This window comes from Rhineura floridana, chromosome 21 (genome assembly GCF_030035675.1).
Source record: "Rhineura floridana isolate rRhiFlo1 chromosome 21, rRhiFlo1.hap2, whole genome shotgun sequence".
Classification (NCBI taxonomy): Eukaryota; Metazoa; Chordata; class Lepidosauria; order Squamata; family Rhineuridae; genus Rhineura; species Rhineura floridana.
The window spans coordinates 2,994,593-3,020,979 of NC_084500.1; the positions used below are offsets into that span (position 1 = coordinate 2,994,593).

General features: G+C 50.2%; 2 protein-coding genes across 6 annotated transcripts in view; one reads left to right on the top strand and one right to left on the bottom strand.

Annotated features, from left to right (window-relative positions):
• Positions 1-3,435, top strand: part of LOC133374464 (NADPH--cytochrome P450 reductase) — a 55,537-nt gene extending 52,102 nt beyond the window's left edge. For all 4 annotated transcript variants that reach the window (XM_061605467.1, XM_061605465.1, XM_061605466.1 and 1 more), the window contains one exon: positions 1,909-3,435. In XM_061605467.1, coding sequence (XP_061461451.1) covers positions 1,909-2,053 — 145 coding nt within the window. In that variant the 3' untranslated portion in view covers positions 2,054-3,435. The remainder of the gene's footprint in view (positions 1-1,908) is intronic.
• On the bottom strand, positions 3,084-25,473 carry TMEM120A (transmembrane protein 120A). Of its 2 annotated transcripts, XM_061605469.1 has the most exons (12): positions 25,323-25,472; positions 20,967-21,085; positions 19,540-19,662; positions 18,752-18,811; positions 17,436-17,531; positions 16,699-16,788; positions 14,317-14,382; positions 12,688-12,749; positions 10,634-10,726; positions 9,540-9,604; positions 7,698-7,766; positions 3,084-5,419 (listed from the first exon to the last, which is right to left on the bottom strand). In XM_061605469.1, the coding sequence occupies exons 1-12, from the start codon at positions 25,395-25,397 to the stop codon at positions 5,315-5,317; spliced, it is 1,023 nt and encodes a 340-aa protein (XP_061461453.1). In that variant the 5' UTR covers positions 25,398-25,472; the 3' UTR covers positions 3,084-5,314. The 2 variants fall into 2 exon arrangements, with proteins under 2 accessions (XP_061461453.1, XP_061461454.1); XM_061605470.1 differs by lacking the exon at positions 18,752-18,811 and having other exon boundaries at positions 25,323-25,473.
• Positions 25,474-26,387: the final 914 nt, after the last annotated feature.

Here is a 26,387-nt window from a genome sequence, read left to right on the forward strand (position 1 = left end):
TTTTGGGAAGTAGTTTGTTCGATACGCGTCTGGACACTGCATAAGATACTGTCACCAAGTTTTGCACGGTGGTTCCTAGGACGATGGAGCAGGTTTTCGTCCATGTTTGGATATAACCGGACGCCGTCTTGTGTCAAGACGGCGGACTCAACCTTTCAGAATGGCACTGATTTTTTGGGTTGCTTAGAATTCCCACGCAATCCCAGGCACAAGGCTGATTAAGGGACTGACACTTGAGATATAGGGGCCACCCTTATGTATCGCAAGGGTGTCTCCGCTGCTAAGCCCACCCAGATTCTCTTGTGCGCTTCTACTTTTGCAGTCTTTCAATATCTTTCCAAATTCGGCCTTCAAATTGTGAACATGCAGCTCCACTCACTAAACCAGGGATGACGACGACAATTAAATTTATTACCCTTCACCAGCAGGTACCAGAGTAGGTTACAAGAGTTTAAAATTAATGTTAAAAACAAAACAATTTACAAATGCAGGAACAGGGTGGGGGACACACCTCAAAGGTCAAAGGTAAAGAGGTGCATCTTATTATTTATGTGGCCCTCCGAATGTCATTAGACCCCTCCAGTCCCCATCAGCCCGTGCAGTTAGCATAGCCAACGGCCCGGGATGATTGGGGGTTTAGTCCAACAACATCTCAAGGGTCCCATCCCTGTGCTAAACAATGATTCACCACCAACCCTGACAATTCTACCCCCTAAAGAAACAGTTCTCATTTCTGAGTTGAGGCAGAGTTAGAAGGGACCGTAGAGGTCTTCTAGTCCAATAACCTAGTTCACAGGCTCTCCCATGCAGGTGATGGCTACTGGCTCTGGCTTAAATACCTCCCATGGGGGGAGAATCCACCACCTCCCAAGCCAGCCTGTTCTGCTATCATATAGCTTGGGCCTTTAGGACGTTTCACAGCATAGCAGAGTTGAAAGGAGCCTTTAAGGCCATCTAATCCAACCCCCTGCTCAATGCAGGTATCCAATTTAAAGCATCCCTGACAGGTGCCTGTCCAGCTGCCTCTTGAATGCTTCCAGTATTGGAGAGCCCACCACCTCCCCAGGCCATTGGTTCCATTGCCGTACCACTCTAACAGTTAAGCTTTTCCTGATGTTCAGCCAAACTCTGGCTTCCTGTAACTTGAGCCCATTATTCCATGTCCTGCATTCTGGGATGATGGAGAAGAGATCCTGGCCCTCCTCTGTGTGGCAACCTTTCAAGTACTTGAAGAGTGCTATCATATCTCCCCTCAGTCTTCTCTTCTCCAGGCTAAACATGCCCAGTTTTCAGTCTTTCCTCATAGGGCTTTGTTTCCAGTCCCCTGATCATCCTCGTTGCCCTCCTCTGAACCCGTTCCAGATTGTCTGCATCCTTCTCAAAGTGCGGTGTCCTGAACTCAAGATGAGGCCGCTATTCATTAACAACATGTATAAACACAGAATGAAATCACATAAACATTTAAAATTGGAAGTCATTAACTTAACTGTTGCAGAAAAGATATTGTCTCTATGACCTGCGTAAGCCTGGCCCCATAGAAAGTTTTCAGCAGGTATTTAAAAGTCAGACCAGAAGGTGCCTGCTGAATCTCTTGCAGCAGAGCTAGAGAGATGGGTCAATGACACTTAAAGGCTCCATTTCTTGTTGGTGTCAAATGAACCTCCCCAACTTGGAGGACGACGACCAACGAAGCTCTTGCAGATGTTCTCAGTGCTCAAGCTGGGATTAAGGGTTCAGGCGGTCCCTAAGGTACGCTGGACCTAAGCTGGAAAATCGATCCTTTCTCAGCCCTAACCTAAAGTTGCTGACTGAAGGTGTTTTCCCACACGCACACACCCAAAGCGTGCCCTTTACCCGCGGCTTTGCCTTGCCTGTCTAACCTTCCTCTCCGGCCTTCCCTCTTTGCAGTGATGCACGAAACATGGCCCGGGACGTGCAGAACACCTTCTACGAGATTGTGGCCGAATATGGGAAGATGGACCAGCCGCAAGCTGTTGACTATGTCAAGAAGCTGATGACGAAGGGCCGCTACTCCTTGGATGTCTGGAGTTAGAGGCCGCTGGCTGGGTAGAGGAGGGGGCTTCTCAGCGGGCTGGTGGGTGAGGGGTGCCAGCCCTCCTGCTCAGGGGGACCCTTGGCTTCTCTCCTTGCTAGCTCCTGTGCATTCCACATTGAGAGTGTACCGCAAGGCGACGTTGATGAGATGTGGCTTTCCAGGGGGAGGTTAGGACACATCAGGCTCTCCCAAATCGCCAGCCTGTCTCTTTCTCTCTCTACTGGGAGTTACTGCTGCTGAGAAGTCCTCTGGGGGGATGTGCAGGGTTTTTTTAAACCTTCCCCCTTCTCTACACATCAAACTCCCCCCTCCTCATGAATAAGAAATTCCATTCCTGGGCCATCTTGCAGACATCTTTGCGGCAGCGGGTTGGATGTTAGCTGTGAAAGTGTGGCTAGATGACCCTGACTATCTCCTGGGAGCTTTGCTCCAGACAGACAGACACACCTTTTGGTTAGCCTGTTAGGCGGCCTTTTCATCCTTTCCCAAACTGCTCTGGAGGACGCTGTGATTTCAGGGGCGGGAGGGGTTCTGTGTCTGTTGCAGCCACAGAGGTGGCCTTGCTTTGAATATTTAAGCGGTCAGTGGCCTGTGCTGTTGGGGACCTCAGAACAGGATGAGGGTGGGTGGAAACGGTTAAGGACCCTTGCAGGAGGCCAGGTGTGGGGAATCAAGTTGCAAAGGCTTGCAGGTGCAGGCAGCCGTTGGACTGGAGGGGTCTTCAGCATCTTGCTGAAGGGGTGAGCTTCTTGCCCCGGCACAAGCGTGGAAACCTTCTACAGCTCAGTGCAAGTGGGTCGAAGGGGGTGGTGTATTTGGGCAGACCCCTCTCTTCCTCTCCGGGCCTGGCTGTGGGCGGTCCTGATCCTGCCGGTGGTGTTGTGTGCTGGGTCGATTTCTGAAACAACTCTTGGAGAACGGCATTCCCTACTGACCCACCAAACCTGTTGGATGTGATCCTTCCTCCTCCGCTGTGCTTCTGGGCAGCTGAGGAGGGCGACAACTTGCCAGGGCGATGATGCACCTCAGTCCAGGCTGGCGGAGAGCATATGCCTGCCCGGAACCCGCTTTCGTTAGTGTCATTTTCTCCGTTCTCCAGTTCCCAGCCTTCCCGCCACCCTGGTCCCTTGCAGGGGTGCCTGCCGTGGAAGTAGTGGGCCGGGGCCAAGCCCAGTTGTGGTATTTCCCAGTCCTGATGTTGCTCTTCTCCACAGCCAGCTGCCTCCCCCAGCCCCATGCCAGTGCGGTCCACATTGATGTTACCACCGCCCACCTGAGGGCACGTGTCTTGGTTGAGAGTCGGCCAAGCAGATTGTCCACTGAATGTGCATAATTCTAAGGAGACTTTCTCTTGGAATAAAGCAAGCCCTGATTCTTTTGCTCTGCCTCCTTTCTCTCTCTGTGTGTGGTGTGTGAGGGCTTGTGCAGTTGGAACTGGAGTGGTGCTTCCGTTGGGATCCCTTCTGAATAGGTTCTTACGGTAGCCAACCAGCTACCAAACCTTGCTTTTTTGTCGTTGGGATTTCCTAGGGTGGGGTGTGTCTTAACATCCACCGATGCACCACCCCACGAATTGGTGAATCGAAAAGACACTTCTAGGGTCAGCGAGCAGGTCTCCGCTGCCGTTACTCCCTATGGACTGCTACGGGGGGGGGGAGAGATCTTTCATGATTGACAGGTGGGAGGAGATGGTGGCCCACTTTCCTTTTAAAGCTAATAATGGCCAACACTGCATGTTTTGGTGCGAAACTGGGAACGTAATTACAGCTTGGTTGCTCGTTCAGGCCAAAGGGGAAGGGGGCTCACCTAGGACAGCACTCCTGTTGCCCCACACGCACGAGTTGGTCGTAACAGTAACCTGTGTGTACAGTGGGCTACATTCTCCACATACACCCCTCTTTCTGCTCAGTCCAGGCAAGCAACGTGCAACCCAGCAGAACTCGTGGGATATAGGTGGGAATTTACTACAAATCAGTGTTTCATTTTTTAGAGACTACCCCTGTACTTAAGACAACTGCCACGGTGAATGGTTGTGCACCTGCTAGTTTTCTCAAAAGGAGATTGGCAGATTGTGGGTTTTTTTTAATAATTATTAAATTTATATCCCGCCCTTCCTCCCAGAAGGAGCCCAGGACGGCAATCAATCTCTACCTAGAAACATATTCAACCCCTACAGCCAGTTTTGAACCACAACCCACTAGCCTCCTCTCCCCTCTTGACTGAAAGGCAGGAGAACCACCAACAAGCATTTCCCTTTCCCCCCCCTTTATTCCAACATTTTAATTTTTTTTTTAAACGACAAGGGTACATTCTTTGCACACGCACATACCTACGTATACACAAAGCACACCACAAAGTTTTGGACGCGACAGGAGGCCCCAACACAGCCGAAGCCGCTTCCTGATCCCCACCTCGCCAAACCTTTCCTGCAGGCTTTTCAGCGACAGCAGTGCTGGACCTCTGGCCAGCAAGAAGCAGCGAGCAGTTCCTTCCCTCAGCCCACCGCCAAGAAACCTCCTTTGGTCGCAAGACAGAAGAAACTGCATGCAATGAAAGATCGGGGCCTTTTGCTGACCCCACCTCAGAAGGCAAGCAAGGGTGGAACTCAAGCACAGACGGGAAAGGGTCGCTCTCGAGAAAGCATCGCCCCAAGGCAGGAAGTGGTGCTCTGCACAAAGACAATTCCGCCCCCTCCTCGTGCTTGCAACCTGGGTCCAAACGAAGAGAAAGGTCACCCACATCCTTGCTACCTCACACTTCAGATGCCCTAGGTTGAACCTGCTCTCCGTCCAATTGCCCACTGTTAGCGTTTGGGTTCAGAAAGGTTTGGAAGGCTGTTGGCAATCCCCTGGAGCAAGGAGACCACTGGGAGGAGTCACAGAGGAGGTTTCCAAAGAGAGAGAGAGAGCAGTGCCCCCAAGGAGCTGCTCTCGGCCTCCAGCATGCGTCCGTGATCCTTGAATGTCCCTGTGGCCGAAAATGAAGTCTCCCATTCTCAGCAGAGAAGGCCAGGTGTAGGAGGTCGCCGGTTCATGCGCCACTTCGTTTCAAGAAAAAAAGTTCGCCGGACGGCTGTTGGGGAGGGACACTCGACGCCGAGCAGATCATCAGGGTGAGGGCAGCGGGACCAGCGTTCCCCTCACCCCCCACACACACTCCACTCAGCAGGGTGAAGGATGACAGAAGACCAGATGGCAAAACATTTGGGCAGGAGGGAGGCAAGAGGGGGGAGGCGGAGCAGGCCCTGGAAGGCCACCCTCACTTCGCCTTGGCCTTGTCTTGGAATTTCTGGTGAACGACTCGCAAAGTGGTGAAGAAGTTGCCGGTGAAGAGGATGAAGAAGGGAAGGCCGCACATCAGCACCTGCCGGAGGAATGAGATGGGGTCAGACATTGGAATGATTGTGGCACTCGCTCTCGCAAGAGGCGGCAATGGCCACCAGCTAGGATGGCTTTAAAAGAGGATTAGACCAATTCATGGGGGATAATCCCCAGTGGTTTAGGAATCAACCCCCGGGGGACTCTGTGAGGGGAAAGGGGGGTCTCCTCACAACTCTGAGCACCCTTTGTGAATGACACTTCCCAGGATTCTTTGGGGGAAGCCGTGACCGTTTAAAGTGGAATAAACGTTCGAAGTGTGAATGTGGCCTGAAAAGTTGAGCACATGGACGCGCATGTGTGAGGCACATAGCTCCGTATCCTCTACGCTGACTGGCATTAGTTCGTCACGCCAGAGAGAGGTCTTTCCCCATCTGCACTGTCAGAGGGCCTTTTTTTGCCAGGGACGTTCACACATGCAAAGCATGCGCTCTGGTTTTATTGCATTTACTTATTTCATTCCATTTCTATACCGCCCCTAGCCTATGGCTCTCTGGGCGGTTCACAGCAAGGAATAAAATACAATACAGTAAAAAAGAAATCAGATAAAATCCCTAAAACAGACAGCTTAAGTGTTTAACAACTTGATATAAAATTAACTTAACATTAAGCAATTAAAATGCCTGGGAGAATAAAAAGGTTTTAACCTGGCGCCAAAAAGATAAAAGAGTAGGTGCCAGGCGCACCTCATCGGGGAGACTGTTCCACAATTCGGGGGCCACTACTGAAAAGGCCCTAGATCTAGTAATAGCCCTCCGAGCTTCCCTATGGGACGGGACTCGGAGGAGGGCCTTAGATGTTGAACGTAGTGAGCGGGTATGTTCATAGCGGGAGAGGCGTTCCGCAAGGTATTGTGGTCCCGCACCGTGTAAGGCTTTATAAGTCAAAACTAGCACTTTGAATCTGGCCCGGAAACAAATAGGTAGCCAGTGCAAACGCGCCAGAACAGGTGTTATATGTGCGGACCGTCTGGTCCTCGTCAGCAGTCTGGCTGCTGCGTTTTGCACTAGCTGTAGTTTCCGATTGTCTTCAAAGGCAGCCCCACGTAGAGTTCCTGAGGCCTCGCACCTCCCACAATAGGGGGAAAAGGAGGCAAGTTAAAACAGTGTTAGAAATGATGGCTGCGACCAGAGGCTCCCTGTACTCTCTCCAAGCAGCCTCCTAGCTGGGGCCCCAACCTTGAGAGGGACCCAAGGGAAAAGTGAGAGCTGCTCTTACTCCTCTGGAAAGTCGCTGCCGGTCAGTGTCGACAAAAATCCTGAGCTAGCTGGACCAGTAGTGCGATTCTGTGTGTGGCAGCTTAGAATCACAGAGCTGGAAAGCCAGCGACTCCAGCCCCTGCTTCCAATGTCTGCTTTGCAGAATGAAATGCAAAAATAAAGCAGAGGCAAAAGCCTGTCTCTGCCCCAAGGTGCGTGTGATGTTCCTGTATGTGAATGTAAGGTAAATATGGTAAGTGCAGGTTTATTATAGGAAATATGGTAAATGGAGTGAGTGAGAAGGGGGAGTATACGGGCTGTAGAATGCTGGATGATGACTGGCTGTGTGTTTGAATGGCTGAAGGTATAAATGAGAGGATGACAGTTGAGTCGTGGTGGGTGTTAAACGGTGGGTGTTGGACAGGGAGGTTGTGGACAGGGAGGTTGATGTGGGGAGTAAGAGGTGGCTGTTGAGAGATTGGATTGGGAGTTCTGAGGCAAATAGTAGGAGTTAGGAACATAAGAGAAACATATATGAAACCACATGCTTGTCAATGAAATCTATAAGTAATCTTGTTATTCTTAGTGTTATCAATAAATATTTTCTTGGTTTACTTAAAGCCTGATTCCTCAGCTGGGGTGCACAGACCAGGGGGGAGGCAGAATAACCAAGGCTGAAGAAGAAATAGTATTGAATGGTGGCAGCGGTGAAGGAAGAGATATTGTATCAACATCCAATACCACAGAGCAACCCAGAGCTGTGAGCTTCATAGGCAAGAGGCTTCAGGGGGGTTGGGAATTACCTATACACACAGACACAAGGTATCACAATAACCAGGAAGAGACTAAGGCACAGTCTAGAGGTTATATTGGATACACAGAGTGATGGGTAGTGTGGCCTAGCAGGGGGATCTTTTGAGATCTGTGCTAGAGGGGAGAGAAGTAAAAATAAACATGACGTTCCTGGCTGCTGGTAGCCACGAGGGACAGCGACACAGGTGGTGCCAGGGAAGGACGTCACAGTGCGCTCCAAAAGAACGACGCATCTGCCAAGTACGGTCTTACCTGCCACTCTTTGCATTCTGGGTGTCTGGCCAGTTGGAAGAGAGTGACAGCGTTGTAAAGCTGCCAGAACTGGAGAGGGGAGAGAGAGCACACGTGTGTTCGTTTTATCAAGAACATTTTATACCCCAAACTTTCAGTACCAAAGCAAACCCTCTCCCGCAAGACAGCTTAGGAACATTTTGGTGCTCAAGGGATCCCCGCGCCCAAGGCCAGCACTGGGCTTCCGACAGAGAAATGCACATTCCTTGCAGGCTGAAAGTTGAGCACTCTTGGCTTTCCTGAGGTCTCCTTCCTCTCTAAAGCCCGGTGAAAACTAGAGGGCATGCGACTGGAGAGCGGCAAGTGAATGCACCCCGGCCCTAACCTTCAGATTATTATTTATACAAGTCCGTTTCGTTCCAGCTGGTGGCCACAAGCAGTAACATTGTTTTATGCATTAGTACTATTGTTTGTTTATATACCTTCCTCCCGGAGGTGCCCAGGGTGGCAGACACAGCAGTGATACATCTCTTTAAAAAAAATCTAAAAATGGTTAACACAACATTGAGGGGTGTTCAGTGCTAGTTCTACGCAGACCAACTGGTGTTAAAGGACATGACTTAAGTTCATTAGTTTCAACAGGTCTACTTTGAGTGAGACTTGGCTGAATGATAATAATTATTTTATTGTACTAGCCCAAGGCCATGACAAATAACTGGACTAAATACCACTCATTATCTCAGTCGGTGATCTCAGGGTTACCAGAACAGTCCCCTTCAGCCCTCAAATGCCAGGGCAAGCAGGAATGTTTTTAGAATTCTCCTGAAAAATCAATAGCGAGGAAGACAAACGGGTGTGCCACAAGAGGGAAGCCACCATTGAAAAGGCCCTGTCGTGGGCCAACACCGGCCAGACAGCTCCAATGGCAGCATTAGATATAGGTATCCGCTGGGGAAGGTCCGTAGGTCAGTGGCAGCGCATCTGCCTTGCATGCGGAAATTCCTAGGTTCAATGCTCAGTGTCATCTCCAAGCAGGACTGGGAAAGCCCTGGAGAGATTCTGCCATCCAGTGTTGACAATCCTGGGCCAAGCTGGACCAATAGTCAGACTCTATATATGGCAGCTTCCTATGTACACATCCCAAAATTTAAAAAGAGGCACACACAAGTCTCTGCTCTAAGGAGCGCCCCAAAGAGGCTATGTATATGGCAAGAAAACATATTTTAGGATCCACAGACTGTTGTAATCGTATGGAGGGCCCAAGGAGAGCCAAGGTCGCAGGGTGCATGGATGTCTAAAGCAGGGCTCCAGAAGCCAGTTCCAGCACAATGGGAAAGGGGGGGTTCTCTCCTAACCAGGCCACTTCCGGCTTTTTGAGGGCCCATAATAAATGAAGCCATGAAAAAGCAAAGCCCGTGAAAATAAAACAAGTTACCAAAAAGGAAAAAAAAAAGAGTGAGGCATAACATAAAATACATATTTTTATTTGACAAGTGCCTTTTCAGCCTTGTGTGCAAATGCACTAATTATTGGGGGGGGGGAAGACCTCACTTTTGTCGCAGTTGATGTCAAACGTGACAAAAATCTGTCGCAGTTGACAACACCAAAAATGACATCTTTCACCAAATGATGTCTCCTATTCGCTTAAATCTGTCACTCTAAGCTGAGGTGTACCCCAATTTGATCCAATGAGCATGAGAAGTTGATAAGCTTTGCCAATGCCCAAAACTTTGTGACCAAATTTGAGGCCCCTGTTGAGTTCCGGGCCTCCTGGCCCCCTCCCTGCCCCCCAGTTGTACTTGCTCTTAACCTCCATCAACGGCGCTATCTGCCGCCCCAGACGCGTCGCCCAAAAGCACTCACTTGTCCAAAGAAGAGGAAGGGAAGGAGGAAGGTGAGGCCTCTCCACATCCACGACTGGAAACCCTCTGCGGAGAGAGGGAAAAACATGGCAAAGGGATAAGCTCACCAAACTGGACTGGGAAGTGAGGCGGCTTTCCTTTCCTGTGGCTTCCCAAGAATCTGGATATTCCGTGCAGCCAGCCTGCCAATCGCCGCCTCTTCCTCCATGAGCTTTTCTTCTGAAGGCATCTAATCACTACACCACGGATGTGGCCCTCCAGATCTCTCTGTCTGGCCCTTGGGACTCTCCCCCAGGCCACACCCCTCTGTGCCCCCTCCTCGAGTCTGGCTGGTGAATGGCACTGAACTCTTGACAATCCCGCTTGCCTGGGCGGAGGACAGACAGAGAGGGGTGCACGAATCTGTGTAGGAAGCCAGCCGACTGTACAAAAGGCAGCCACAAACATCCGTTGCTCTGCCCACTTTTGCCTCTGGCTCCACCCACCACTGGTGCATGGCCCCCAGGAAGGTTGCTCAGAACGGAACGTGGCCCTCAGGCAGAAGAAGAGTGCCGGTGCAGTGTAGTAGTTAGAGCGTTGGACTGGGGCCTGGGAGAGACCAGGTTCAAATCCCCACTGGGTCACAAAGCTCACTGGGTGGCCTCCGGCCAGCTGTTGTCTCTTGGCCTAACCCTACCTCACAGGGCTGTTGTGAGGATAGAGTCGGGAGGGGGAGAACAATTGTTTGTATGCCACCTTGAGCTCCTTGGAGGAAAAGTGGGATATAAATTGAATGAGTAAATAAAAAGCTTCCCCTCTCCTCATCTAAGGGCCCCATCAGAAGGGTGTGCATGCACATCCAAGGTGCACCAGCTCCCCACACTGCAGCGATGTCCTCTCACACCAATCAGGAGCTCGGACAGAAATGGAGACCGCCTGTGGCCCTCCTCCCAAGACGTTGCTGAACTACAACTCCCATCAGCCGCAGCCAGGGGTGGGGCAGGTTTGAGGTCTGCTGATACCTGGAGGGCCCCAGGTTGGCCACCCTCGAGCTCTGGGCCTCTCCCTCTTTCGCCTGGGATGGCCTGCCTCGGGGAAGAAGAGAACGCCACTCACCCACAGTGAGATCCATGGTGTGCCGTTCCCCCAGGGCTCGCAGCCGGTACAGGCAACCGCTCTGGTAGTAATACTGAAGGAACTGGACAAAGCCTGCCAAGAAGAGTTGCCAAGACAGGTCATCCTTTGGGATTGCCTGGAACGTCAAGAGAAGGAGCGACGGCTTCCCTCAGCCCCGGCCCCCTCCCCAAATACCAACCCATCCCCAAATAACACACACGGGGGACCTTCTTCAACTCAGCAGTCCTCACAGTCGCTACGGTGCTGCCGAAATCCAAAGAACATGGCTAGGGACAGCTCTCGTTACATCAGAGGTTCAAAAAGACCCGAGGGGTCCCAAGTCCCTGCCTTTATTAGGACTCTAGAGATGCTGGTCTCGTTTCTTAACCAGCCTTCACAGCGACAAAGCACAAGCGTGTACGTCCGCAACGCACATTAGTGAGAGTGACAGGGCTCGCTCCCTGATAGAAAGGGGTGGGGAACTCTAGAGGCCCTCTAGAGACCGTTGGGACTCCAACTCCCATCAGCCTCAGCCAGCATGGCCACTGCGGAGGGACGATGGGAAATCTGAGCCCAGAACACCTGAAAAGCCGGCAAAGGCCCAGCAACTTGTCCCTGTTCCACCATGCTGGGGGATGGTGGAACCTCACCTCCGGACCGCTCTGTGTGGCCCTCTGCAAACTCTCCCCCAAGGGCACACACCCCCACTGGCCCTCCTTCGCACCCAGAGGATTTGAGCTCTGACCGCGCCTCTTGCCTCTCTATTCGTAGAGAAGGGTGTGCGAGTGTGTGCAGAAACTAGCCGACTGGTTGTTGTTGTTATGTGCCTCCAAGTTGACTACGACTTATGGCGACCCTATGAATGAGCATCTGTCGTGAACCACCCTGTTCAGATCTTGCAAGTTCAGGTCTGTGGCTTCCTTTATGCAATCAATCAATCAATCTCTTGTTTATTCACATGTGTTGCACTGCCCACACGTGCCTTTGGCCATGCCTACCACTAGCATATGCCCTTCAGAAACGGCAGCCCGAAAAGGAACATAGCCCTTGGGCTGAACATGACCACAGCCCGGCTGGGTCAGGCCAAAGGGGGCCCCATCTAATTCGGCGTCATGTTCTCAACAGTGGCCAGACAGATGCCTCCATGGGACGCCCACAAGCAGGACCGGAGCGCAAGGGCAGCTCTCCCCTCCTGCAGCTTCCGGCAACTGGCATTCTGAAGCAAGCTGCCTCTGACCGTGGATGCAGAGCATAGCCATCCTGGCTAGTGGTCACTGCTCGCCTTATCCTCCAAGGGCCCCCCCACGCCTGCACCACCCCCTTCGTTTCAATTCCACCCAACATGTCCCTTTCTTTCTCCACAAGGAAATCCAGAATTTGTGGACGTGGAGGCCCACCCCAGAGGCCTAACGTGGGTGACAAAAAGCAGCCGTCTCCCCACAATGCAGAATATTCTATTTTCAAGCTCCTGCTGTGGAACTTAAGTTAAGGAGCCTGTTTATGAAAATACACTTGGCTCAAGGATGTTGTTCCCACCCTCGGGAGACATCCCACGCTGCCAGGGCCGGCGCCAGGCATGACTGGGCCCTTGGGCACCAGCCTGCCCCAGGCGTGTGGCTCCTGCCTGTTCCACCTGCCTTTCTCCTGTCATTCTACTGCTGCGCGTGCAGGGCTGCTATCAACCAAGATAGCAGCGGAGGCTTCTCTAAGGGGCCGATGCCCCTGCCACCATCTTGGTTGATGGCATGCATGCACATGCCTGCCATCAACCGAGACACCGGTAGAGGCTTAAGGAAGCTCTGTCGTCATCTTGGTTGATGGCAGCCCTGTGCACACAGCAGCAGAACACAGGGGAGAGGTAGGTGGAGCAACTCAACGGGCAGATGACCTGGAAGCTCCAACCCTGCCCCAGATCGCAGCAGGGGAGTGCTACTCTCCCACCCTAGCAAGGGGCCCTCAGCCAGGGCCCAACCTGGCTGCCCTTTGGCGCTGGCCCTGCACACTTCTCTGAGGCTCACTGGGGCCCTCATGGCTTCTGCTCAGTGGAGACTCACTCTGGTACATGGAGAAGGTGAGGAACTGATTTCTGAACTTCTGGTACATGAGCCCGTCTGGCCTGCAAAGAGAAGGATGGATGAGATGGGAGAGGAACATTTATGTTTATTTAGGAATTTCTCACCTACCATCACCATCATCAAATTAATGTGCCCTCCCTCCCAAAAGGAGCCCAGGGTGGCAAGCAACAACACAATAAAAACATCTTGAAAACAATATATCTTGGTTTCTTCACCTTACTGTAGCTTGTAATTATTTTTAACACTTAATAAAGTTGGAAAAAAGTTTTTTAAAAAAGTCTTAAAAACAATTCCAGTACAGACGTAGACTGGGATGAGGTCTCTACTTAAAAGGCTTGTTGGAAGAGGAAGGTCTTCAGTAGGCGCCGAAAAGATAACAGAGATGGTGACTGTCTAATATTTAAGGGGAGGGAATCCTAGAGTGTCGGTGCCACAGCACTAAAGGTCCACTTCCTATGTTGTGTGGAACGGACCTCCTGATTAGACAGTATCTGCAGGAGGCCCTCACCTGCAGAGGGCAGTGATCGGCTGGGTATATAAGGGGTCAGACGGTCTTTCAGGTATCCTGGTCCCGAGCTGTATAGGGCTAGTACGTTTGTATGATCACAAGAGCTGCTTACGACAACGTGAAAAACGAGCCAATATAAAAAAACAAGAACAGGCACAGCAGTTAAACGCCCCGAAGAAGGCTCAACTGCGTAAATCAGCTTTTCCCAATTTGATGCCCTCTAGATGTTTCGGACTACAACTCCCATCAGCCCCAGGGCAATGGCAAGTAGGGCTTTTCCAGAGAGAAATGTGGGGATTTGTAATCCAAAACCCACACAGGTTCTTGCAATATGCAAGTATTCTCCACATAAAACAGCAAGCAGCAATTTCCTAGCACAGGGGAAGTTCGCAGCTCAGCTGTACGGGACATGCAAAAAAGCCCCAAGTTCAAACCACGGCCTCTCCGATGGTCTGACTCTGTACAAGCTCCCGATGTTAGATTGCTTTTTTAAAAAAAAATGTTTTTAACAATTAATATACGGCTTAGCACCACAGCGTCTAAGCAGCCTTCAGAGAGGTTAAAAAAAAAAGATCAAATTGGTTTTTAAAAGTGGTATATAAATGTGGTTAAGTAAATAAAAATAAATTTAAAAATAGGTTCGTAGATAGTTCTACTCCTCTTACACCTCCAACAAAATAGGCTTTTATATTTTAATCAATGTGCGGTCAGATACCATGGATACTTTGTGTGTTTTCTTAAAATATCCTTCAAGTTAGCACTAACTAACCTACCTGGTGGAGTTTTAAAGAGCCATTCCTGTTCACTCTGCGGCACTGTTTGCTGGTATTTCATTTAGCCTCTTCCCCATTTTCTCATGTATGTGGGTTGTAACTGTTCTCTTTTAAATTCAGATAGATTTACATATGTCAGCACCTGGTAGATAGAGAGGAGGCTTGCCTTTTGTCAGCCAGGAGGGGATTCCAGAGTCAAGCCCACACTACTGAGCGCGCATGGCTCCTGGTGGACGTGAGCCATGCGGCTGAGCCACAGGGAGGCTAACAGCCACCAGAAAAAGAACGGAATGAGAACTGAGAGAGGAGGCTTACGGGAGGACTCACCAGGTCAGCATGACGCCGGAAAGGAAAGTGGAGACGTAGTGATGAAAAACCCACCAGCCTTTAATCCTGGAGGAAGAGAAGGTGGAAAAAAAGTATTTTTATTAGAGTGTTATTGCCAAGGTCAAGAGCTCAGGGCACTTTAGCAATGCTTGGGACCTCCCCCTCCGGTGATCAACAGTCAAGAGGCAGCTGCAAGGAGGGCCGTCAAGCCGTCCAATACAACAGCCGTTGGCAACTGGCAACACCCTGGTCCACAGCCGGTGCGAGGAAAGCCACTGGTTGCATCTGGAGTGGAGGTTAACCTGCCCCGCTTCTCCCTGAAGAGGCACCTGGACGCTTGAGGGGGAAGGCAATCACTCTTAGGAGAGAAAACTGAAGGGCCACCTAGCAGGGGGAAAGTCAGTGCCTTCAGAGCACCCTCCTGTTTATAGAGGTTTCCCTGGTTCTCCTTAGGGATCTCAAAAGGAACCGTTTTGGGGGGCCGTGGACGCGCCAGCCCAAGCAACAGGAGTCCGGATTCTGTGCTAAGGCAATGCACTTTCCATGCCACAGGGCCTGCAGCTGAGCATCAGGGCACCAGCTGTCCCTGCATATTGACAGAAGGTTTGATGCCCAGTTAAAAAGCATCTTGCACAAGGGCCTTTTCTAACTGTGCTGTCTAAGACCTCACAGAGCCACAAACAGTCTGAGTGGGCTAAATGGTCCAGCGGCCTGACTTTGATATGTGGCCGTTTGACAGGGTTCACACCATCAAAGCTGCTCCTCGGCACAAGACAGTTTTGAGACAGGAACACGGTAAGTTGCTTTGCACCGAGTCAGACCATTGGTCCATGTAGCTTAGTATAGTCTACACTGACTGGCAAAGGCTCGACGGGCCTACCTGGAGGTACCAGGGATTGAACCTGGCGCCTTCTGCATGCAAAGCAGGTGCTCTACTCACTGAGCCACGGCCCTTCCCCTTAAATGGAGAACGGACCTCTAGCACAATGTAAGAGTAATGTTTTGAATGCACAAAGTTCCAAGCTCAGTTTCCGGCATCCAGTTAAGAGGGCCTCAGATAGCAGACTTAGAGAAGGCCTTTGTCCAAGATGATTGAGAGGCGGAGAGACTCCTGGGGCGGATAAACCAACAGCTGGTGTCAGGCAGGCTCACATGTTTTTGTTAATACTAGCAGTTTTGTAGCCTGCGTTGCTCAGGAATGGAAAGGAACCAAAAACACTGGGCACTTCTGAAAGGCCCAGCCTGCTATCCTGGTTCGAAATGGCATCCAATTGTACTCAAACATAAACGAAAGTCTGCCCTTCGGTCTCAGAAACCATCCTGCAAAATTTGGTGACAATCTCTTACGGGGTGTCAAAACGCAAAGCAAATAAACACACTCCTCCCCAAAACACAGAGTAGGTTTAGGAAAGGCCGGAGTTCAGAGGACACGCCCTGGCGCAGGAGAGATCCCAGGCTCAATCTGTGGCCCCTCTAGTTTGGGATTGGACAGGAGGTTTGGGAATGGCCTTTTTCGGCCCCAAGCCCTGGAGAGCTGCTGCCAGTCAGAGCGGGCAAGGCTGCACTAGATGGGCCAGTGTTCTAACTTGCTAGGAACCTGCCTTACACCGAGTGAGTCCATCTATTCAGTATTGTCTACACTGGTTGGCAGCAACTCTCCTGGGTTTCAGGCATGGAACATCCCAGCCCTACCATTGGGGACTGAACCTGGGACCTTCTGCACGCAAGGCAGGTGCTCTAGCCACTCAGCTACACCCCCTTCCCTTCGACGTTGAGAAGGGCCATAGCTCAGCAGTGCAGCACCCGCCTTGCATGCAAAAGATCCCGGGTTCAATCCCTGGCACCATCTCCGGGCGGGGCTGGAATGTTCCCTGTCTGAAACCTGTCAGAGCCGCTGCCAGTCAGTGCAGACAGTATTGAGCTAAATGGGTCAACGGTTTGGCTCTGTATAAAGCAGCTTCCCGTATTCCTATCAGAGAACATGCTTTGGCACATGGAAGAGCCTCACGTTTGGTCCCTGGCATAGCCAGTTAAAAGGGTCTCTGGAGAAGCAAGGCTTGGGAAAGGTCTTGAGGAGGGCAGCTGGTCAGAGGAGGCAGTGCTGGCTCATGGCCTGTCAGTTTCTTATTTTTATTTATTATTTAATTTGTATCCCGCCCTTCCTCCCAGCAGGAGCCCAGGGTGGCAAACAAAGCGCTAAAAACACTTTAAAACATCATAAAAACAGATCTTAAAATACATTAAAAAACAACAACTTTAAGAAAGGGTTAAAAACATTATTAAAAAACATATTAAGCAATTCTAACACAGTTCCGCTTCCAGCGTTTTCAAGAGGTCGGCCGGCCCTGGGATCTAGTGGGTCTGGACGGGAGCGGCACTTACTTGGATCCATTGTTGATCAAAATGCTCTCCCGGATGGTCAGAGTGCAATAGTACCAGACCAGGAGGAAATTGAAGACAGCATCCGTCACCCTGTTGCAAACACACACACAAAGTTATCGCAGAGCTTCCGAAACCTTATTCCCCTTCGCTGCACAGGCTGCTTGAAAACGGCCGATAGTCTTGACGGACCACTTAACGATTTCTCTGCCTGTGGTGGCAATTGCAATGCGCCGTGCTAGAAGCTGTAAGATTTTTAATTGTATTTTAATGACCTCTTGTGCTTCTTACATCATATTTTACTGTATTACAATTTGCATTCCCTCGAATTGGAAACATTTATAAGCAATAAAAGCAGCCACAAAAATGAATGTGAATATTTAATAAAAATCCAATGTGAATATTTAATACAATTGTGCTGTGGAACACCTCAATGAAGCTTGAGGACTACTGGTGGGGTCCACGGACCACAGCTTGGGAACCCCTGAGTTATCGAACGTGGCGGAAATGGCCAAGAGCGGATTGATCTTGGCCTTACACATTTTTTTTGGTCATATTCATCTCCTATCCTACCCTCCCGGAAGCTCAAGGAGGTGTGCCCAGTTCTCTCCCAACCCCTTCACACAACCCTATGTTGCTTCAGAGGAGGTGCCGTTCAGATCCACGAAAGAGCAGGGACAGTGGCCTACCCTGGAGCAGCGTGGACTGCTCGGTGAAGGGCGAGGCTGCTGCGGACTCACCTGGAGTTGAGGAGGAACCGGCACGTGAACGAGATGATAAGCAGGATGATGGTGAGGTACAGCTTGAACTTCTCATACTCGTCCTTATACGCAAACCTGAGAACAGGGAGGGAGAGGGGTGAACGCACTTGGTCTGACACCGACTTGCAGGGTTTGCCCTAATTTCCAACTTTCTTTGGGGCTTCGGTCCCAGGAATCTGAGGGACCGGCCGACTCCCAAATGAACCTACCTGGCCATTCAGAAAACAAAAACAGAGGCCCTTCGCCAGGGACCCCAAACTTCAAATGTGAGGAAGGTGGCGATCAGAGAGGGAGCAGGGAGGGATTGTTGACAGCAGTGGAGCTCACTCACAGAACCCCTTCCCCAAAAAGAGATCCACCCACATTAGTGAAGCCTGCAAAAACGTTGCCCAGAAGAGTGTACAATGGTTCTAGAAGCAGGTACTATTTAGAATGATATTTGTCTTCAGACGCCACCTTAGAAAAAGGCATTCTTCCCTTTCCTCTCACACAAGGACGAAGGCCTCTTCCAAGTTTCTATAGCCGAATTAAAACTACATATATATTGTAAAATATATGCATCATGCTTGACTAGAACGGTGCTCTTGATTTAATTGTGCAGTTTAGCTAACTGTGCAAAGGTTAAACATCGCAACGCGTTTGGGAAAGATCTAGTTCAAGATCTGAATGCATGGAATGGATTAAGGCTATTTTACTGCCATATATGATTGTTGTTGACAATGTTTTATGATTGTTATTTATACACACACATATATATTAAATTTACATCTGTTACTTTAGATGTTTAGTTTTTCGTCTAGGTTGGGTTTCTATCATTTTTGTGGTAGTCTAGTTAAACATTGCAGCCATTATAGTAATGATGTTTCTAGCCCTCAAGGCTGCAAAATATATTCCTTTGCCCCTCTTATGAGCAGCAACCCAAAAAAAGTTATGTAAAACAGTAACGAGTTGCAGAACTATGCAAAATGAGAAGTCATGTAAGCATTTGCTTATTTTGCATAATTTATGCAGACCACAGAATTCAGCTTGCTGATCGTGCCAATCCCTGTCCCACCCCACCCGTCTTCCCTTGGCTGCAAACGTTTCCTGTCATCCTGATTACAAACATTCTGCAGTTCCACCCGACTGAAAGGGGAAAGAGAGGAAGCAGAATCCGATACCGAACACAGCATCCAGAGAACCTCAGCTTTTGACAAAAAAACAAACAAACCAACCCACAACAAAATCAAGTTCCTAATCCATATGGCTGCACACTGTATAAGCAATGAAGCAAAGCATAATAAACAAGCATTTACTTTGCCTGCTTGCTGAGCAGAGTCACGTTCACGTTCCCTAGTACAAGACTCAAATACAACCTGGAACGGACCAGAAAGAGGAGAGATTAAGTACACCCCTGGCAATGTTACCGCAAGTTAAACTAGTCCCACATTCCAAACATACTTGACACTTCAGGCTGCAGGGCACTGAGCTGCACTGCAGGAGGAGTCACAACAAAACAAAAGCCTTGGGGCTGTTGGGCAGACTAACCAGTCCTGGCTGCACTGTTTGTGTTTAGGGTGAGAAATGTTAAGCGATGGAAATGACCAGTTAATAGCAGGTCCGTTAAATTCTGTTTCCCGGCTCGTTGCAAATAGTGTTAGCTAGAAGAAGGCTGGGAAACTTGTGGCCTTCCAGATCTCGGGCTCCCAACTCCCATAGCCTCTGGCCACTGCGCCATGCCGACTGGGACAGATGGGAGTTGTGGTCTAGCAACATCTGCAGGGCCCAGAATCTCCCCATCCACCTTGTAGATCCCCACTAGGCCTGAATATATTTCCTGGTCTCTCAACAGCGATTAGCCACAAACAGCTAAATGGAACCTCCCTAAACAGAAGCCACAGACCTGAACCTACAAGATCTGAACAGGGTGGTTTGTAATAGATGCTATTGGAGGTCGCCGATTCATAGGGTCGCCGTAAGTCATCATCGACTTGAAGGCACATAACAGCAACATACGTGAGCCACGCTGGGAACCTTTTTGGCTGAAGAGCAGGGTACAAACGCTCTGAAATAAGCAAGCTAACCAGGTAACCCTGGCTCTTACCCGTTCTTCTTGGGCAAGTAGGCCTCCATTTCGAAGAAGACATTCTGCCGCTCTTTGATCATACCCTCGAGCTCTTGGATGGCCTCTTTCTTTTCTTCCTGGTCAGCAAGACAGGTCTTGCACCTGGGGAGCAGTGGGAAGGAAGCACAGATCCAATAAAGCAGCTGGTTGCTGATGGCAAGGGAGAGTTAAAGTGGCAGATCACAGTGGCATGAGATGAGGCAGGGGAAGAGCCCAAAAAGCAGAACCAGAGACTGGGAAGGGCCTGTAGTCCCTGGACCCCCAAATCCCACAACCTATCATTCTTATTCTTATTCTTTGGATTTATTTGTTGCTTGTTACCGGAAGCTCTCCAAGCGACTTACAACATTGTTAAAAATGAAACAAACCATAGAATATAAAGAAAACAAACCATAGAAGAAAAACAAAACAATTTATTATTTTATTTATTTATTATTTATTTTATTTATTACATTTATACCCCGCCTTTCTTTTCAGGATAGAAGTCCACGGCTGGGAACATAAGGTTCCCAGGCAGTCTCGCATCCAGGCACTGAGCAGACCTGAACCTACTTAGCTTCAGTAGGGAGCAGGCCTTATGTGCCTTCAGACCATCGCCTGGGAAAACAGTAAAACCACTACCACTCCCAGACAGCCACAGAAAGCTCTGGCAGCCCACTAATACAAACACCTTCATCTCAGTCTGCCAAATGCCTAGGAAAAGAGAGGATTCTTTACCAGGCGCCTAGAGAGGTAGTGGGCTCTCTGACACTGGAGGCATTCAAGAGGCAGCTGGACAGCCATCTGTCGGGAATGCTTTGATTTGGACTCCTGCATTGAGCAGGGGGTTGGACTAGATGGCCTTATGGGCCCCTTCCAACTCTACTATTCTATGATATGTCAATGAAGGCGCCAGGCACACCTCGCTGGGGAGGGCATTCCACAGATAGCCGATCCTCCTCCATGGATTTATCTAATCCTCTTTGAAAGCCATCCAAGTTGTGGTGGCCATCACCAAGCAAATTCCCTGTGTGTGAAGAACTTCTCTGTGCCTGTCAGCTTCCTTGGATGCCCCCGAGTTCTAGTGCTATGCAAGAGGGGGGGAAACTCGCCTCTGTCCACTTTCTCCACACCATGCCTAACTTTATACCCTTTTATCATGCCTCCTCTTACTCGCCTTTTCTCTGAACTAAACGGCTCCAGATGCTGCAACCTTTCCACGTAAGGGAGTCGCTCTGTCCCCTTGATCATTTCGGTTGCCCTTTTCTGCTCCTCCTCCAGCTAGCCCTGCCTGCCTGGTTTACACACACTGGTTTGACAAAGCAACGCACCAGAGGTCCGTACGGCCCCCGCGAGCCTGCCTACAAACCGCCCCACGGTGACCTCCCTCCGAGAAGCCCGTGTCGTCGTGGCTGCCGTCAACGTACTTTTTGAGGGCCAGCGACAGCTCCTTCACCTGCTTCTTCTGCCGGGTAATGGAGTTGGAAATCCCGTCCTGGAGTTTGGTCAACTCTTCCAGCTTCTGCTTGTACAGCCTGTGAGTCTCCTGGCCGGAAAGGAGAGAGGAAAGGGGGAAGCACATCAGTTTTCTTAAGCCTCTTTATAATCCAGTGGTGGCTGGTGCAACTTGTGACTGGCGGGGCGGAAGGCAGGCAGCCCAACTGCAGGTGGATCCAGAGCCAATGACAGGCAGGGCCAGAGCCAATAAGAGGCGGAGGCAGCTAATCCTGGTTTTAACCCCATCCCCCTCTTCGCTGAGTTCTGCAGGAGCAACACTGCGGCTGAGGAGGAAGTTGACAAGCAGTTCTACTCTTTAGACTGGTTGTAAGTGGGCAGGAGGGCTGAGGGCAAGGTAGATTAAGCCAAGAGACCGGGACTGGCTTGAAGATCATCCAGTGGGCCTCATAGCCAAACAGGGATCTGAACCCCAGTCTCTTCCAAGTCCCAGTCCGAGACTCTAACCGCTATGCCACGCTGGCTCTCATGAGCTTATAAGAGTGTTGAACCCCATTATTCTTAATCGGGCTAATGTCTGGTTAGATTTTAAGGGATTCTGGGTAAAAATGGCTAAGTGTTTGCCGAATGGAGCAGCCTACACTGGCGGGGAGGGACGCATGTGCTCCATTATTGCATCGCCCTCAAACAAATGTATTTGAATGAATGGACCAGAAGCCAGGAGACAGCCAGCAAGCCACGCAGGTGAATCCACGCAAGCCCTGCCCGCTTCGACATTGCGTCCACCTGCCGGGGACTTGAGAGCCCCTGGCCAATAATCCCTCGGCCCAAAGCTGGGACTGAGCCCGCCAAGGGACTGTGCTGCAGTCTCAGGCACAGAAGGGGAACAGTGCAAAGCTGGCTTTGGCAGTCGGCAGGATCGAAGCGGTGTCAATACTTGGAGCTCCCACCGCCCATTCTTGCTTGGTGGACACGGCAGCAGCTCAAGCTCTTGCCCCGGTCCCAGCCTCCATTAAAGGACAGCGCCAAGCTTGGCTTGGAAAGCCAGCAACCTCAGGTCAGGATTTGGGTAAGGCTGCTCAAAGCCCCAGGATTGTCAGAACACGAGATAACATGTTCTGTTTTGCAGGTCTGATGTCCCCTTGGTGCAGCTCTACAAGCTTAGTAGGAGACAGAGAAGATAACGCCTTAAACCAGGTGTCACCAACATGGCGCCCTCCAGATGCTTTGCACGGCAACTCCCACGAGCCAGGTGGGGCAGATGGGAGTTGTAGTCCATTGACGGGGGGAGGCAGCATGTTGGAGAAGGTTGCCTTAAACATATATATATATATATATATATATATATATATATATATTAAAAAGGCTCTTCATTTTCACAGAGGGTTGAAAGAAGTTGACCAGGGGTCTTCCGCAATCCCTTTACTGTTTTTCCACCTTAGCAGCTGCACTTTGCTTAAAAAAAACACACAAGCAGGCACAGGTCCTTTCGTGCACACCAGTTAGAGACATCGTGACTGTTCTGACCCTCCGCTGCAACGCTGCTAAGTTCAGCACGCTCCCTTATCCAGAACGCACACCTCGCCTTTGCCTTCAAAGCATCCCATGGCCTTGTCCCACCCTGTTTTCTGGCACTCGGATTCTGCCACATTCCAGCCTGGGACCTTTGCACCTGCAGCTCTGTCATCCCAGCAGTTTCCTCCTTTGACCTCTCTGCTGGAAACTCCCTCCTTCCTCATTGAACCCCAGCGGTGGGGAAACTAATTTATTTCATTACATTCATATCCCGCCTTTTCCTCCAAGGGGCTCAAGGTGGCGTACACAAACATGGTTATCCCCCTACCCATTTTATCCTCACAACAACCCTGCAAGGTAGATTAGGCCGAGAGACCGGGACCGGCCTGAAGGTCACCCAATGGGCTTCATGGCCAAGCAGGGATTTGAACCCCGGTCTCTCCCAGGTCCCAGTCCGACACTTGAACCGCTACGCCAAGCTGGCTCTCATGAGGTTATAAGAGAGTTGAACCCCATTATTCTTAATCAGGCTAATGTCTGGTTAGATTTTAAGGGATTCTGGGTAAAAATGGTTAAGTGTTTGCCATGCACTCACACACACTTGCTGCTTTCTCGCCCAACAATCTCCAAAGCGGCTGACGTAAAATACAATTTAATGCATTCATTACAATATTTAGGCCTCCTCTTCTGTCTGAAAGGCCCCAAAGGCCACTAAGCACTACTTTGGAACACCATAACAAAACAAAAGGAAGATTCTCATCTCCTTGTCTTGCATGTGAAAGGGGGCTGGCTGGGAAAGGGAGGATATGTCAGAATGGGCATTAAGGATGTCTAGACAACACAGACAGATCCTCCTTTGCCCTTCATTCAGCACAGGAACCAGCTGTGCTGTGTTGGCACAGCTGAAAATGTGGCCCTCTCAGTCCACACCAACGGGAGACATTGCTCAATCTGATGCATTTTGCAAAAGAACAGAACAAGCACAAACGGGCATCGGGACACCAGCACGGCAAAATGCTTCATGACCCAAGTTTCAGTGCTGTCTTAAAAAGGGGTATCCCTATTTATTTATTGCACTTGTATGCCGCCCCATAGCCGAAGCTCTCTGGGCGGTTTACAGCAATCAAAAACATTAAAACAAATATACAATTTAAAACACGTATTTTAAAAACTATTTAAAACGCAATTTTAAGAGGATATTTTATCTAATTGCTATCTGCGCTACTCCAAAATGTAGATTTTTTTAAAAAATGACTTTTATTTGTGATATTTTTAGGCTGCTGTAAATAGCTTAATAGATTTTCTTTGAAATATGAAGTGGTATAAAATTACATAAATACATAAAATGAGAACAATTAGGAAAAGGAAAAAGTTTTTTAAAAACTAGCACATCAATAAATAGTAATTTAAAAAAACTATTAGAAACATAGGCAATTGCTTTAAACAGAGTTAGACCATTGGTTCGTGTAGCTCAGGGTATCTATTGAGTGGCAATCACATCATGTTTCAGTGAGTTCCCTAGGTTAACAACATGTCTATAGGAAGCAGCTAGGAACTCAATCTAGCCCAGTCTCCGCTGACTGGCAAGCCACTCTCTAAGGTTTCAGATTGGGGATAATCTTGGCCCTACCTGGAGATGTTGGGGATGGAACCCAGGACCTTAGGTGCTCCCCTTCCAAGTGAGGGGATTCAGGCAGAAAAAATGACCAATGCTGCAATCCAATACACACTTACCTGGGAGCAAGCTCCACTGGGTTACATCTGGGTAGGCATGCACTGGATTGCAGCCCAAGTCTCTTACAAAGTTTGATACTAGAATGCAGGGCCACCCAATGAAACAGAACATTAGGAACATAGGAAAGCGTCTTACACGCTGGTCAGTCTAGCTCAGTAATGTCTGCACGGACTGGCAGAGGCTCTCCAAGGTTCCAGACAGGGGACATTCCCAGCCCTGGACCTTTTGCACGCACAGCAGATGCCCTGCCACTGAGCTGCGCCTCTTTCTTTGCAAAAGGTACTTCTCTGTTTGAAAAGAAACATACTTGATATCCTGCTTAGACGATGAGAAAAAACAATTTCTTTTCTAAGTGCCGCCTTCCGGCCTGTCCTCCCCACACCTGCTCACTGGCCACAACAATGGAAGGTGGAAGCACGCACGCCAAGGACGAAGGACTGGGCTAGGATAGGGCAGGGCCACCTCGGGACTCCCATTAGGGGTGGAAAAGTGGGATATAAGTGAATTAAAAGAAAATGGCATGCAAGAGCCTGGCTTGAGAAAGGCATCCCCCCTCCTCCCCTCCCTCTCACACACACACAAAAGACAATGCCTCGTTGCAACACAACATTTACATCTTTCCCAATTCTTGCTTTAGTACAATTTTTTTTCCTGTACACACATTTGAGCAAAACTCTGAAAGGCAAGCTCATGACAGCTGGGGTGCAACCTGACAAGCCCCACGGCTTCAAAATTTCCAGAAATTTTACATCTCGAGTTCTTAGCCCTCTGGGAAGTCCACAAGCCCAATAACCCTCTTCCATTCCTGTTTGCTAGTGGCTTTTATTTAGAGCCATGGTGCCTCTGATACTGGAAGTAATATAAGAGTGATCATGAGGACTAGCAGCCATCAACAGTCATGTTCTCCTACTGCATTTGTTTAACACTGGGGAAGGGTGGAGAGCACTCTGCATAGGCTCATAAGCTGCACGTGGCCAGAGGTGCTCCCTCTGGGAGCTAACGAGCCACCCCCACGCCCCACATCCTCGCCCTTGACGTCACTTCCCGCCCTCTCCCTCTGGCTGGCCGTGGGGGGCACCTGCACGCGCTGGAAGGCGTCCTGCAGGTCCTCCCAGTCCCGCAGGCAGTCGCTGACTGAGGCCCGGCGGCTCATGGCGGCGGCGGCGGCGCGGCAGACTCGTATCCCCACCAGCGGCGGCGGCGCTTAGAAGGGGGGCGGGAAAGAGAAGAGTGGCACTTCCGGAATGCCGGCCCAGCCAATCCGCGGCGGGGCCCCGCCTCCCGCCCTGCAGCACCGCAGCCATTGGGCGCAGCTTCTGGCCGGCGGAGGGGCGGACCGTATCCAGGGCCAGCCGGTATTAGGAAGGCAGAGAAGTGACCGGCTGTGGGCGGGGCTTGTGGAACGCTGGCTCGGACGGGGCGGAGTTTCTGCTCGGGGGAGCGCGAGCTCGCCAGGCGTAATGTTCCCATTTTATTAATTCATTCAATAGGCTTTTCTTTACGTTATGCATACAGGATGCGTGCACGTTTATACGTTGTTTTGTAAACTTGTGCGTACTTGAAGAAAAATAATGCTCATTGGTCAGACTCAATGTAGTTCACAGACAGGACGAAGGTGGGTCCATCCATTTCAATGGGTCTACTCTGAGTAGGGCTCAGTTGAACGCAGCCCATTCTTGCTGTTTTATTGCAGCTGCCCCCAAGCTGATGCTGTCCAGAGGTTGGGGAAGAATGATTTTTATGGGGGGGGGGGAGAAAAAAAAACCTTTGCCCACTACCCCCCCAGCCCTGCCATTGCTTCCCAAAAAAGGACTTGCCCACCCTGACTCAAGCGCAGCCCACTGCCAGCCACCCCCTCACATCTCCCATCAGGCTGGATTTGAACCTGGGATTTCCCGCCGTTCCAGCCTTCTGCAGCCTGGTGCTCTCCAGATGTTTTGGACAACCATTCCCATCCGCCCCAGACAGCACTGCTGTGCTGAAACTGAAATTGGGTAAGACAGATGGGTTATGTGCTCCGAGTTTTCTCTGGGCTGAGGGATGGGTTGACAACCTGTTCTGGTCAGGGTTACACTGGCTTTAGAGGTTCAGCTGGCCTGTTGCCAGGAGTGCCTATTGCTAGCTCCAGCTGTTTTGCAGCTGT

Excerpts from the sequence above, each read along its gene's own strand:
- TMEM120A (XM_061605469.1), bottom strand. The coding sequence starts at position 25,397 with ATGAGCCGCCGGGCCTCAGTCAGCGACTGCCTGCGGGACTGGGAGGAC. Across the intron at positions 21,086-25,322 it reads ACGCCTTCCAGCGCGTGCAG|GAGACTCACAGGCTGTACAA; the intron begins GTGCCCCCCACG and ends CTTTCCGGCCAG. Across the intron at positions 18,812-19,539 it reads TACTTGCCCAAGAAGAACGG|GTTGTATTTGAGTCTTGTAC; the intron begins GTAAGAGCCAGG and ends GGTCCGTTCCAG.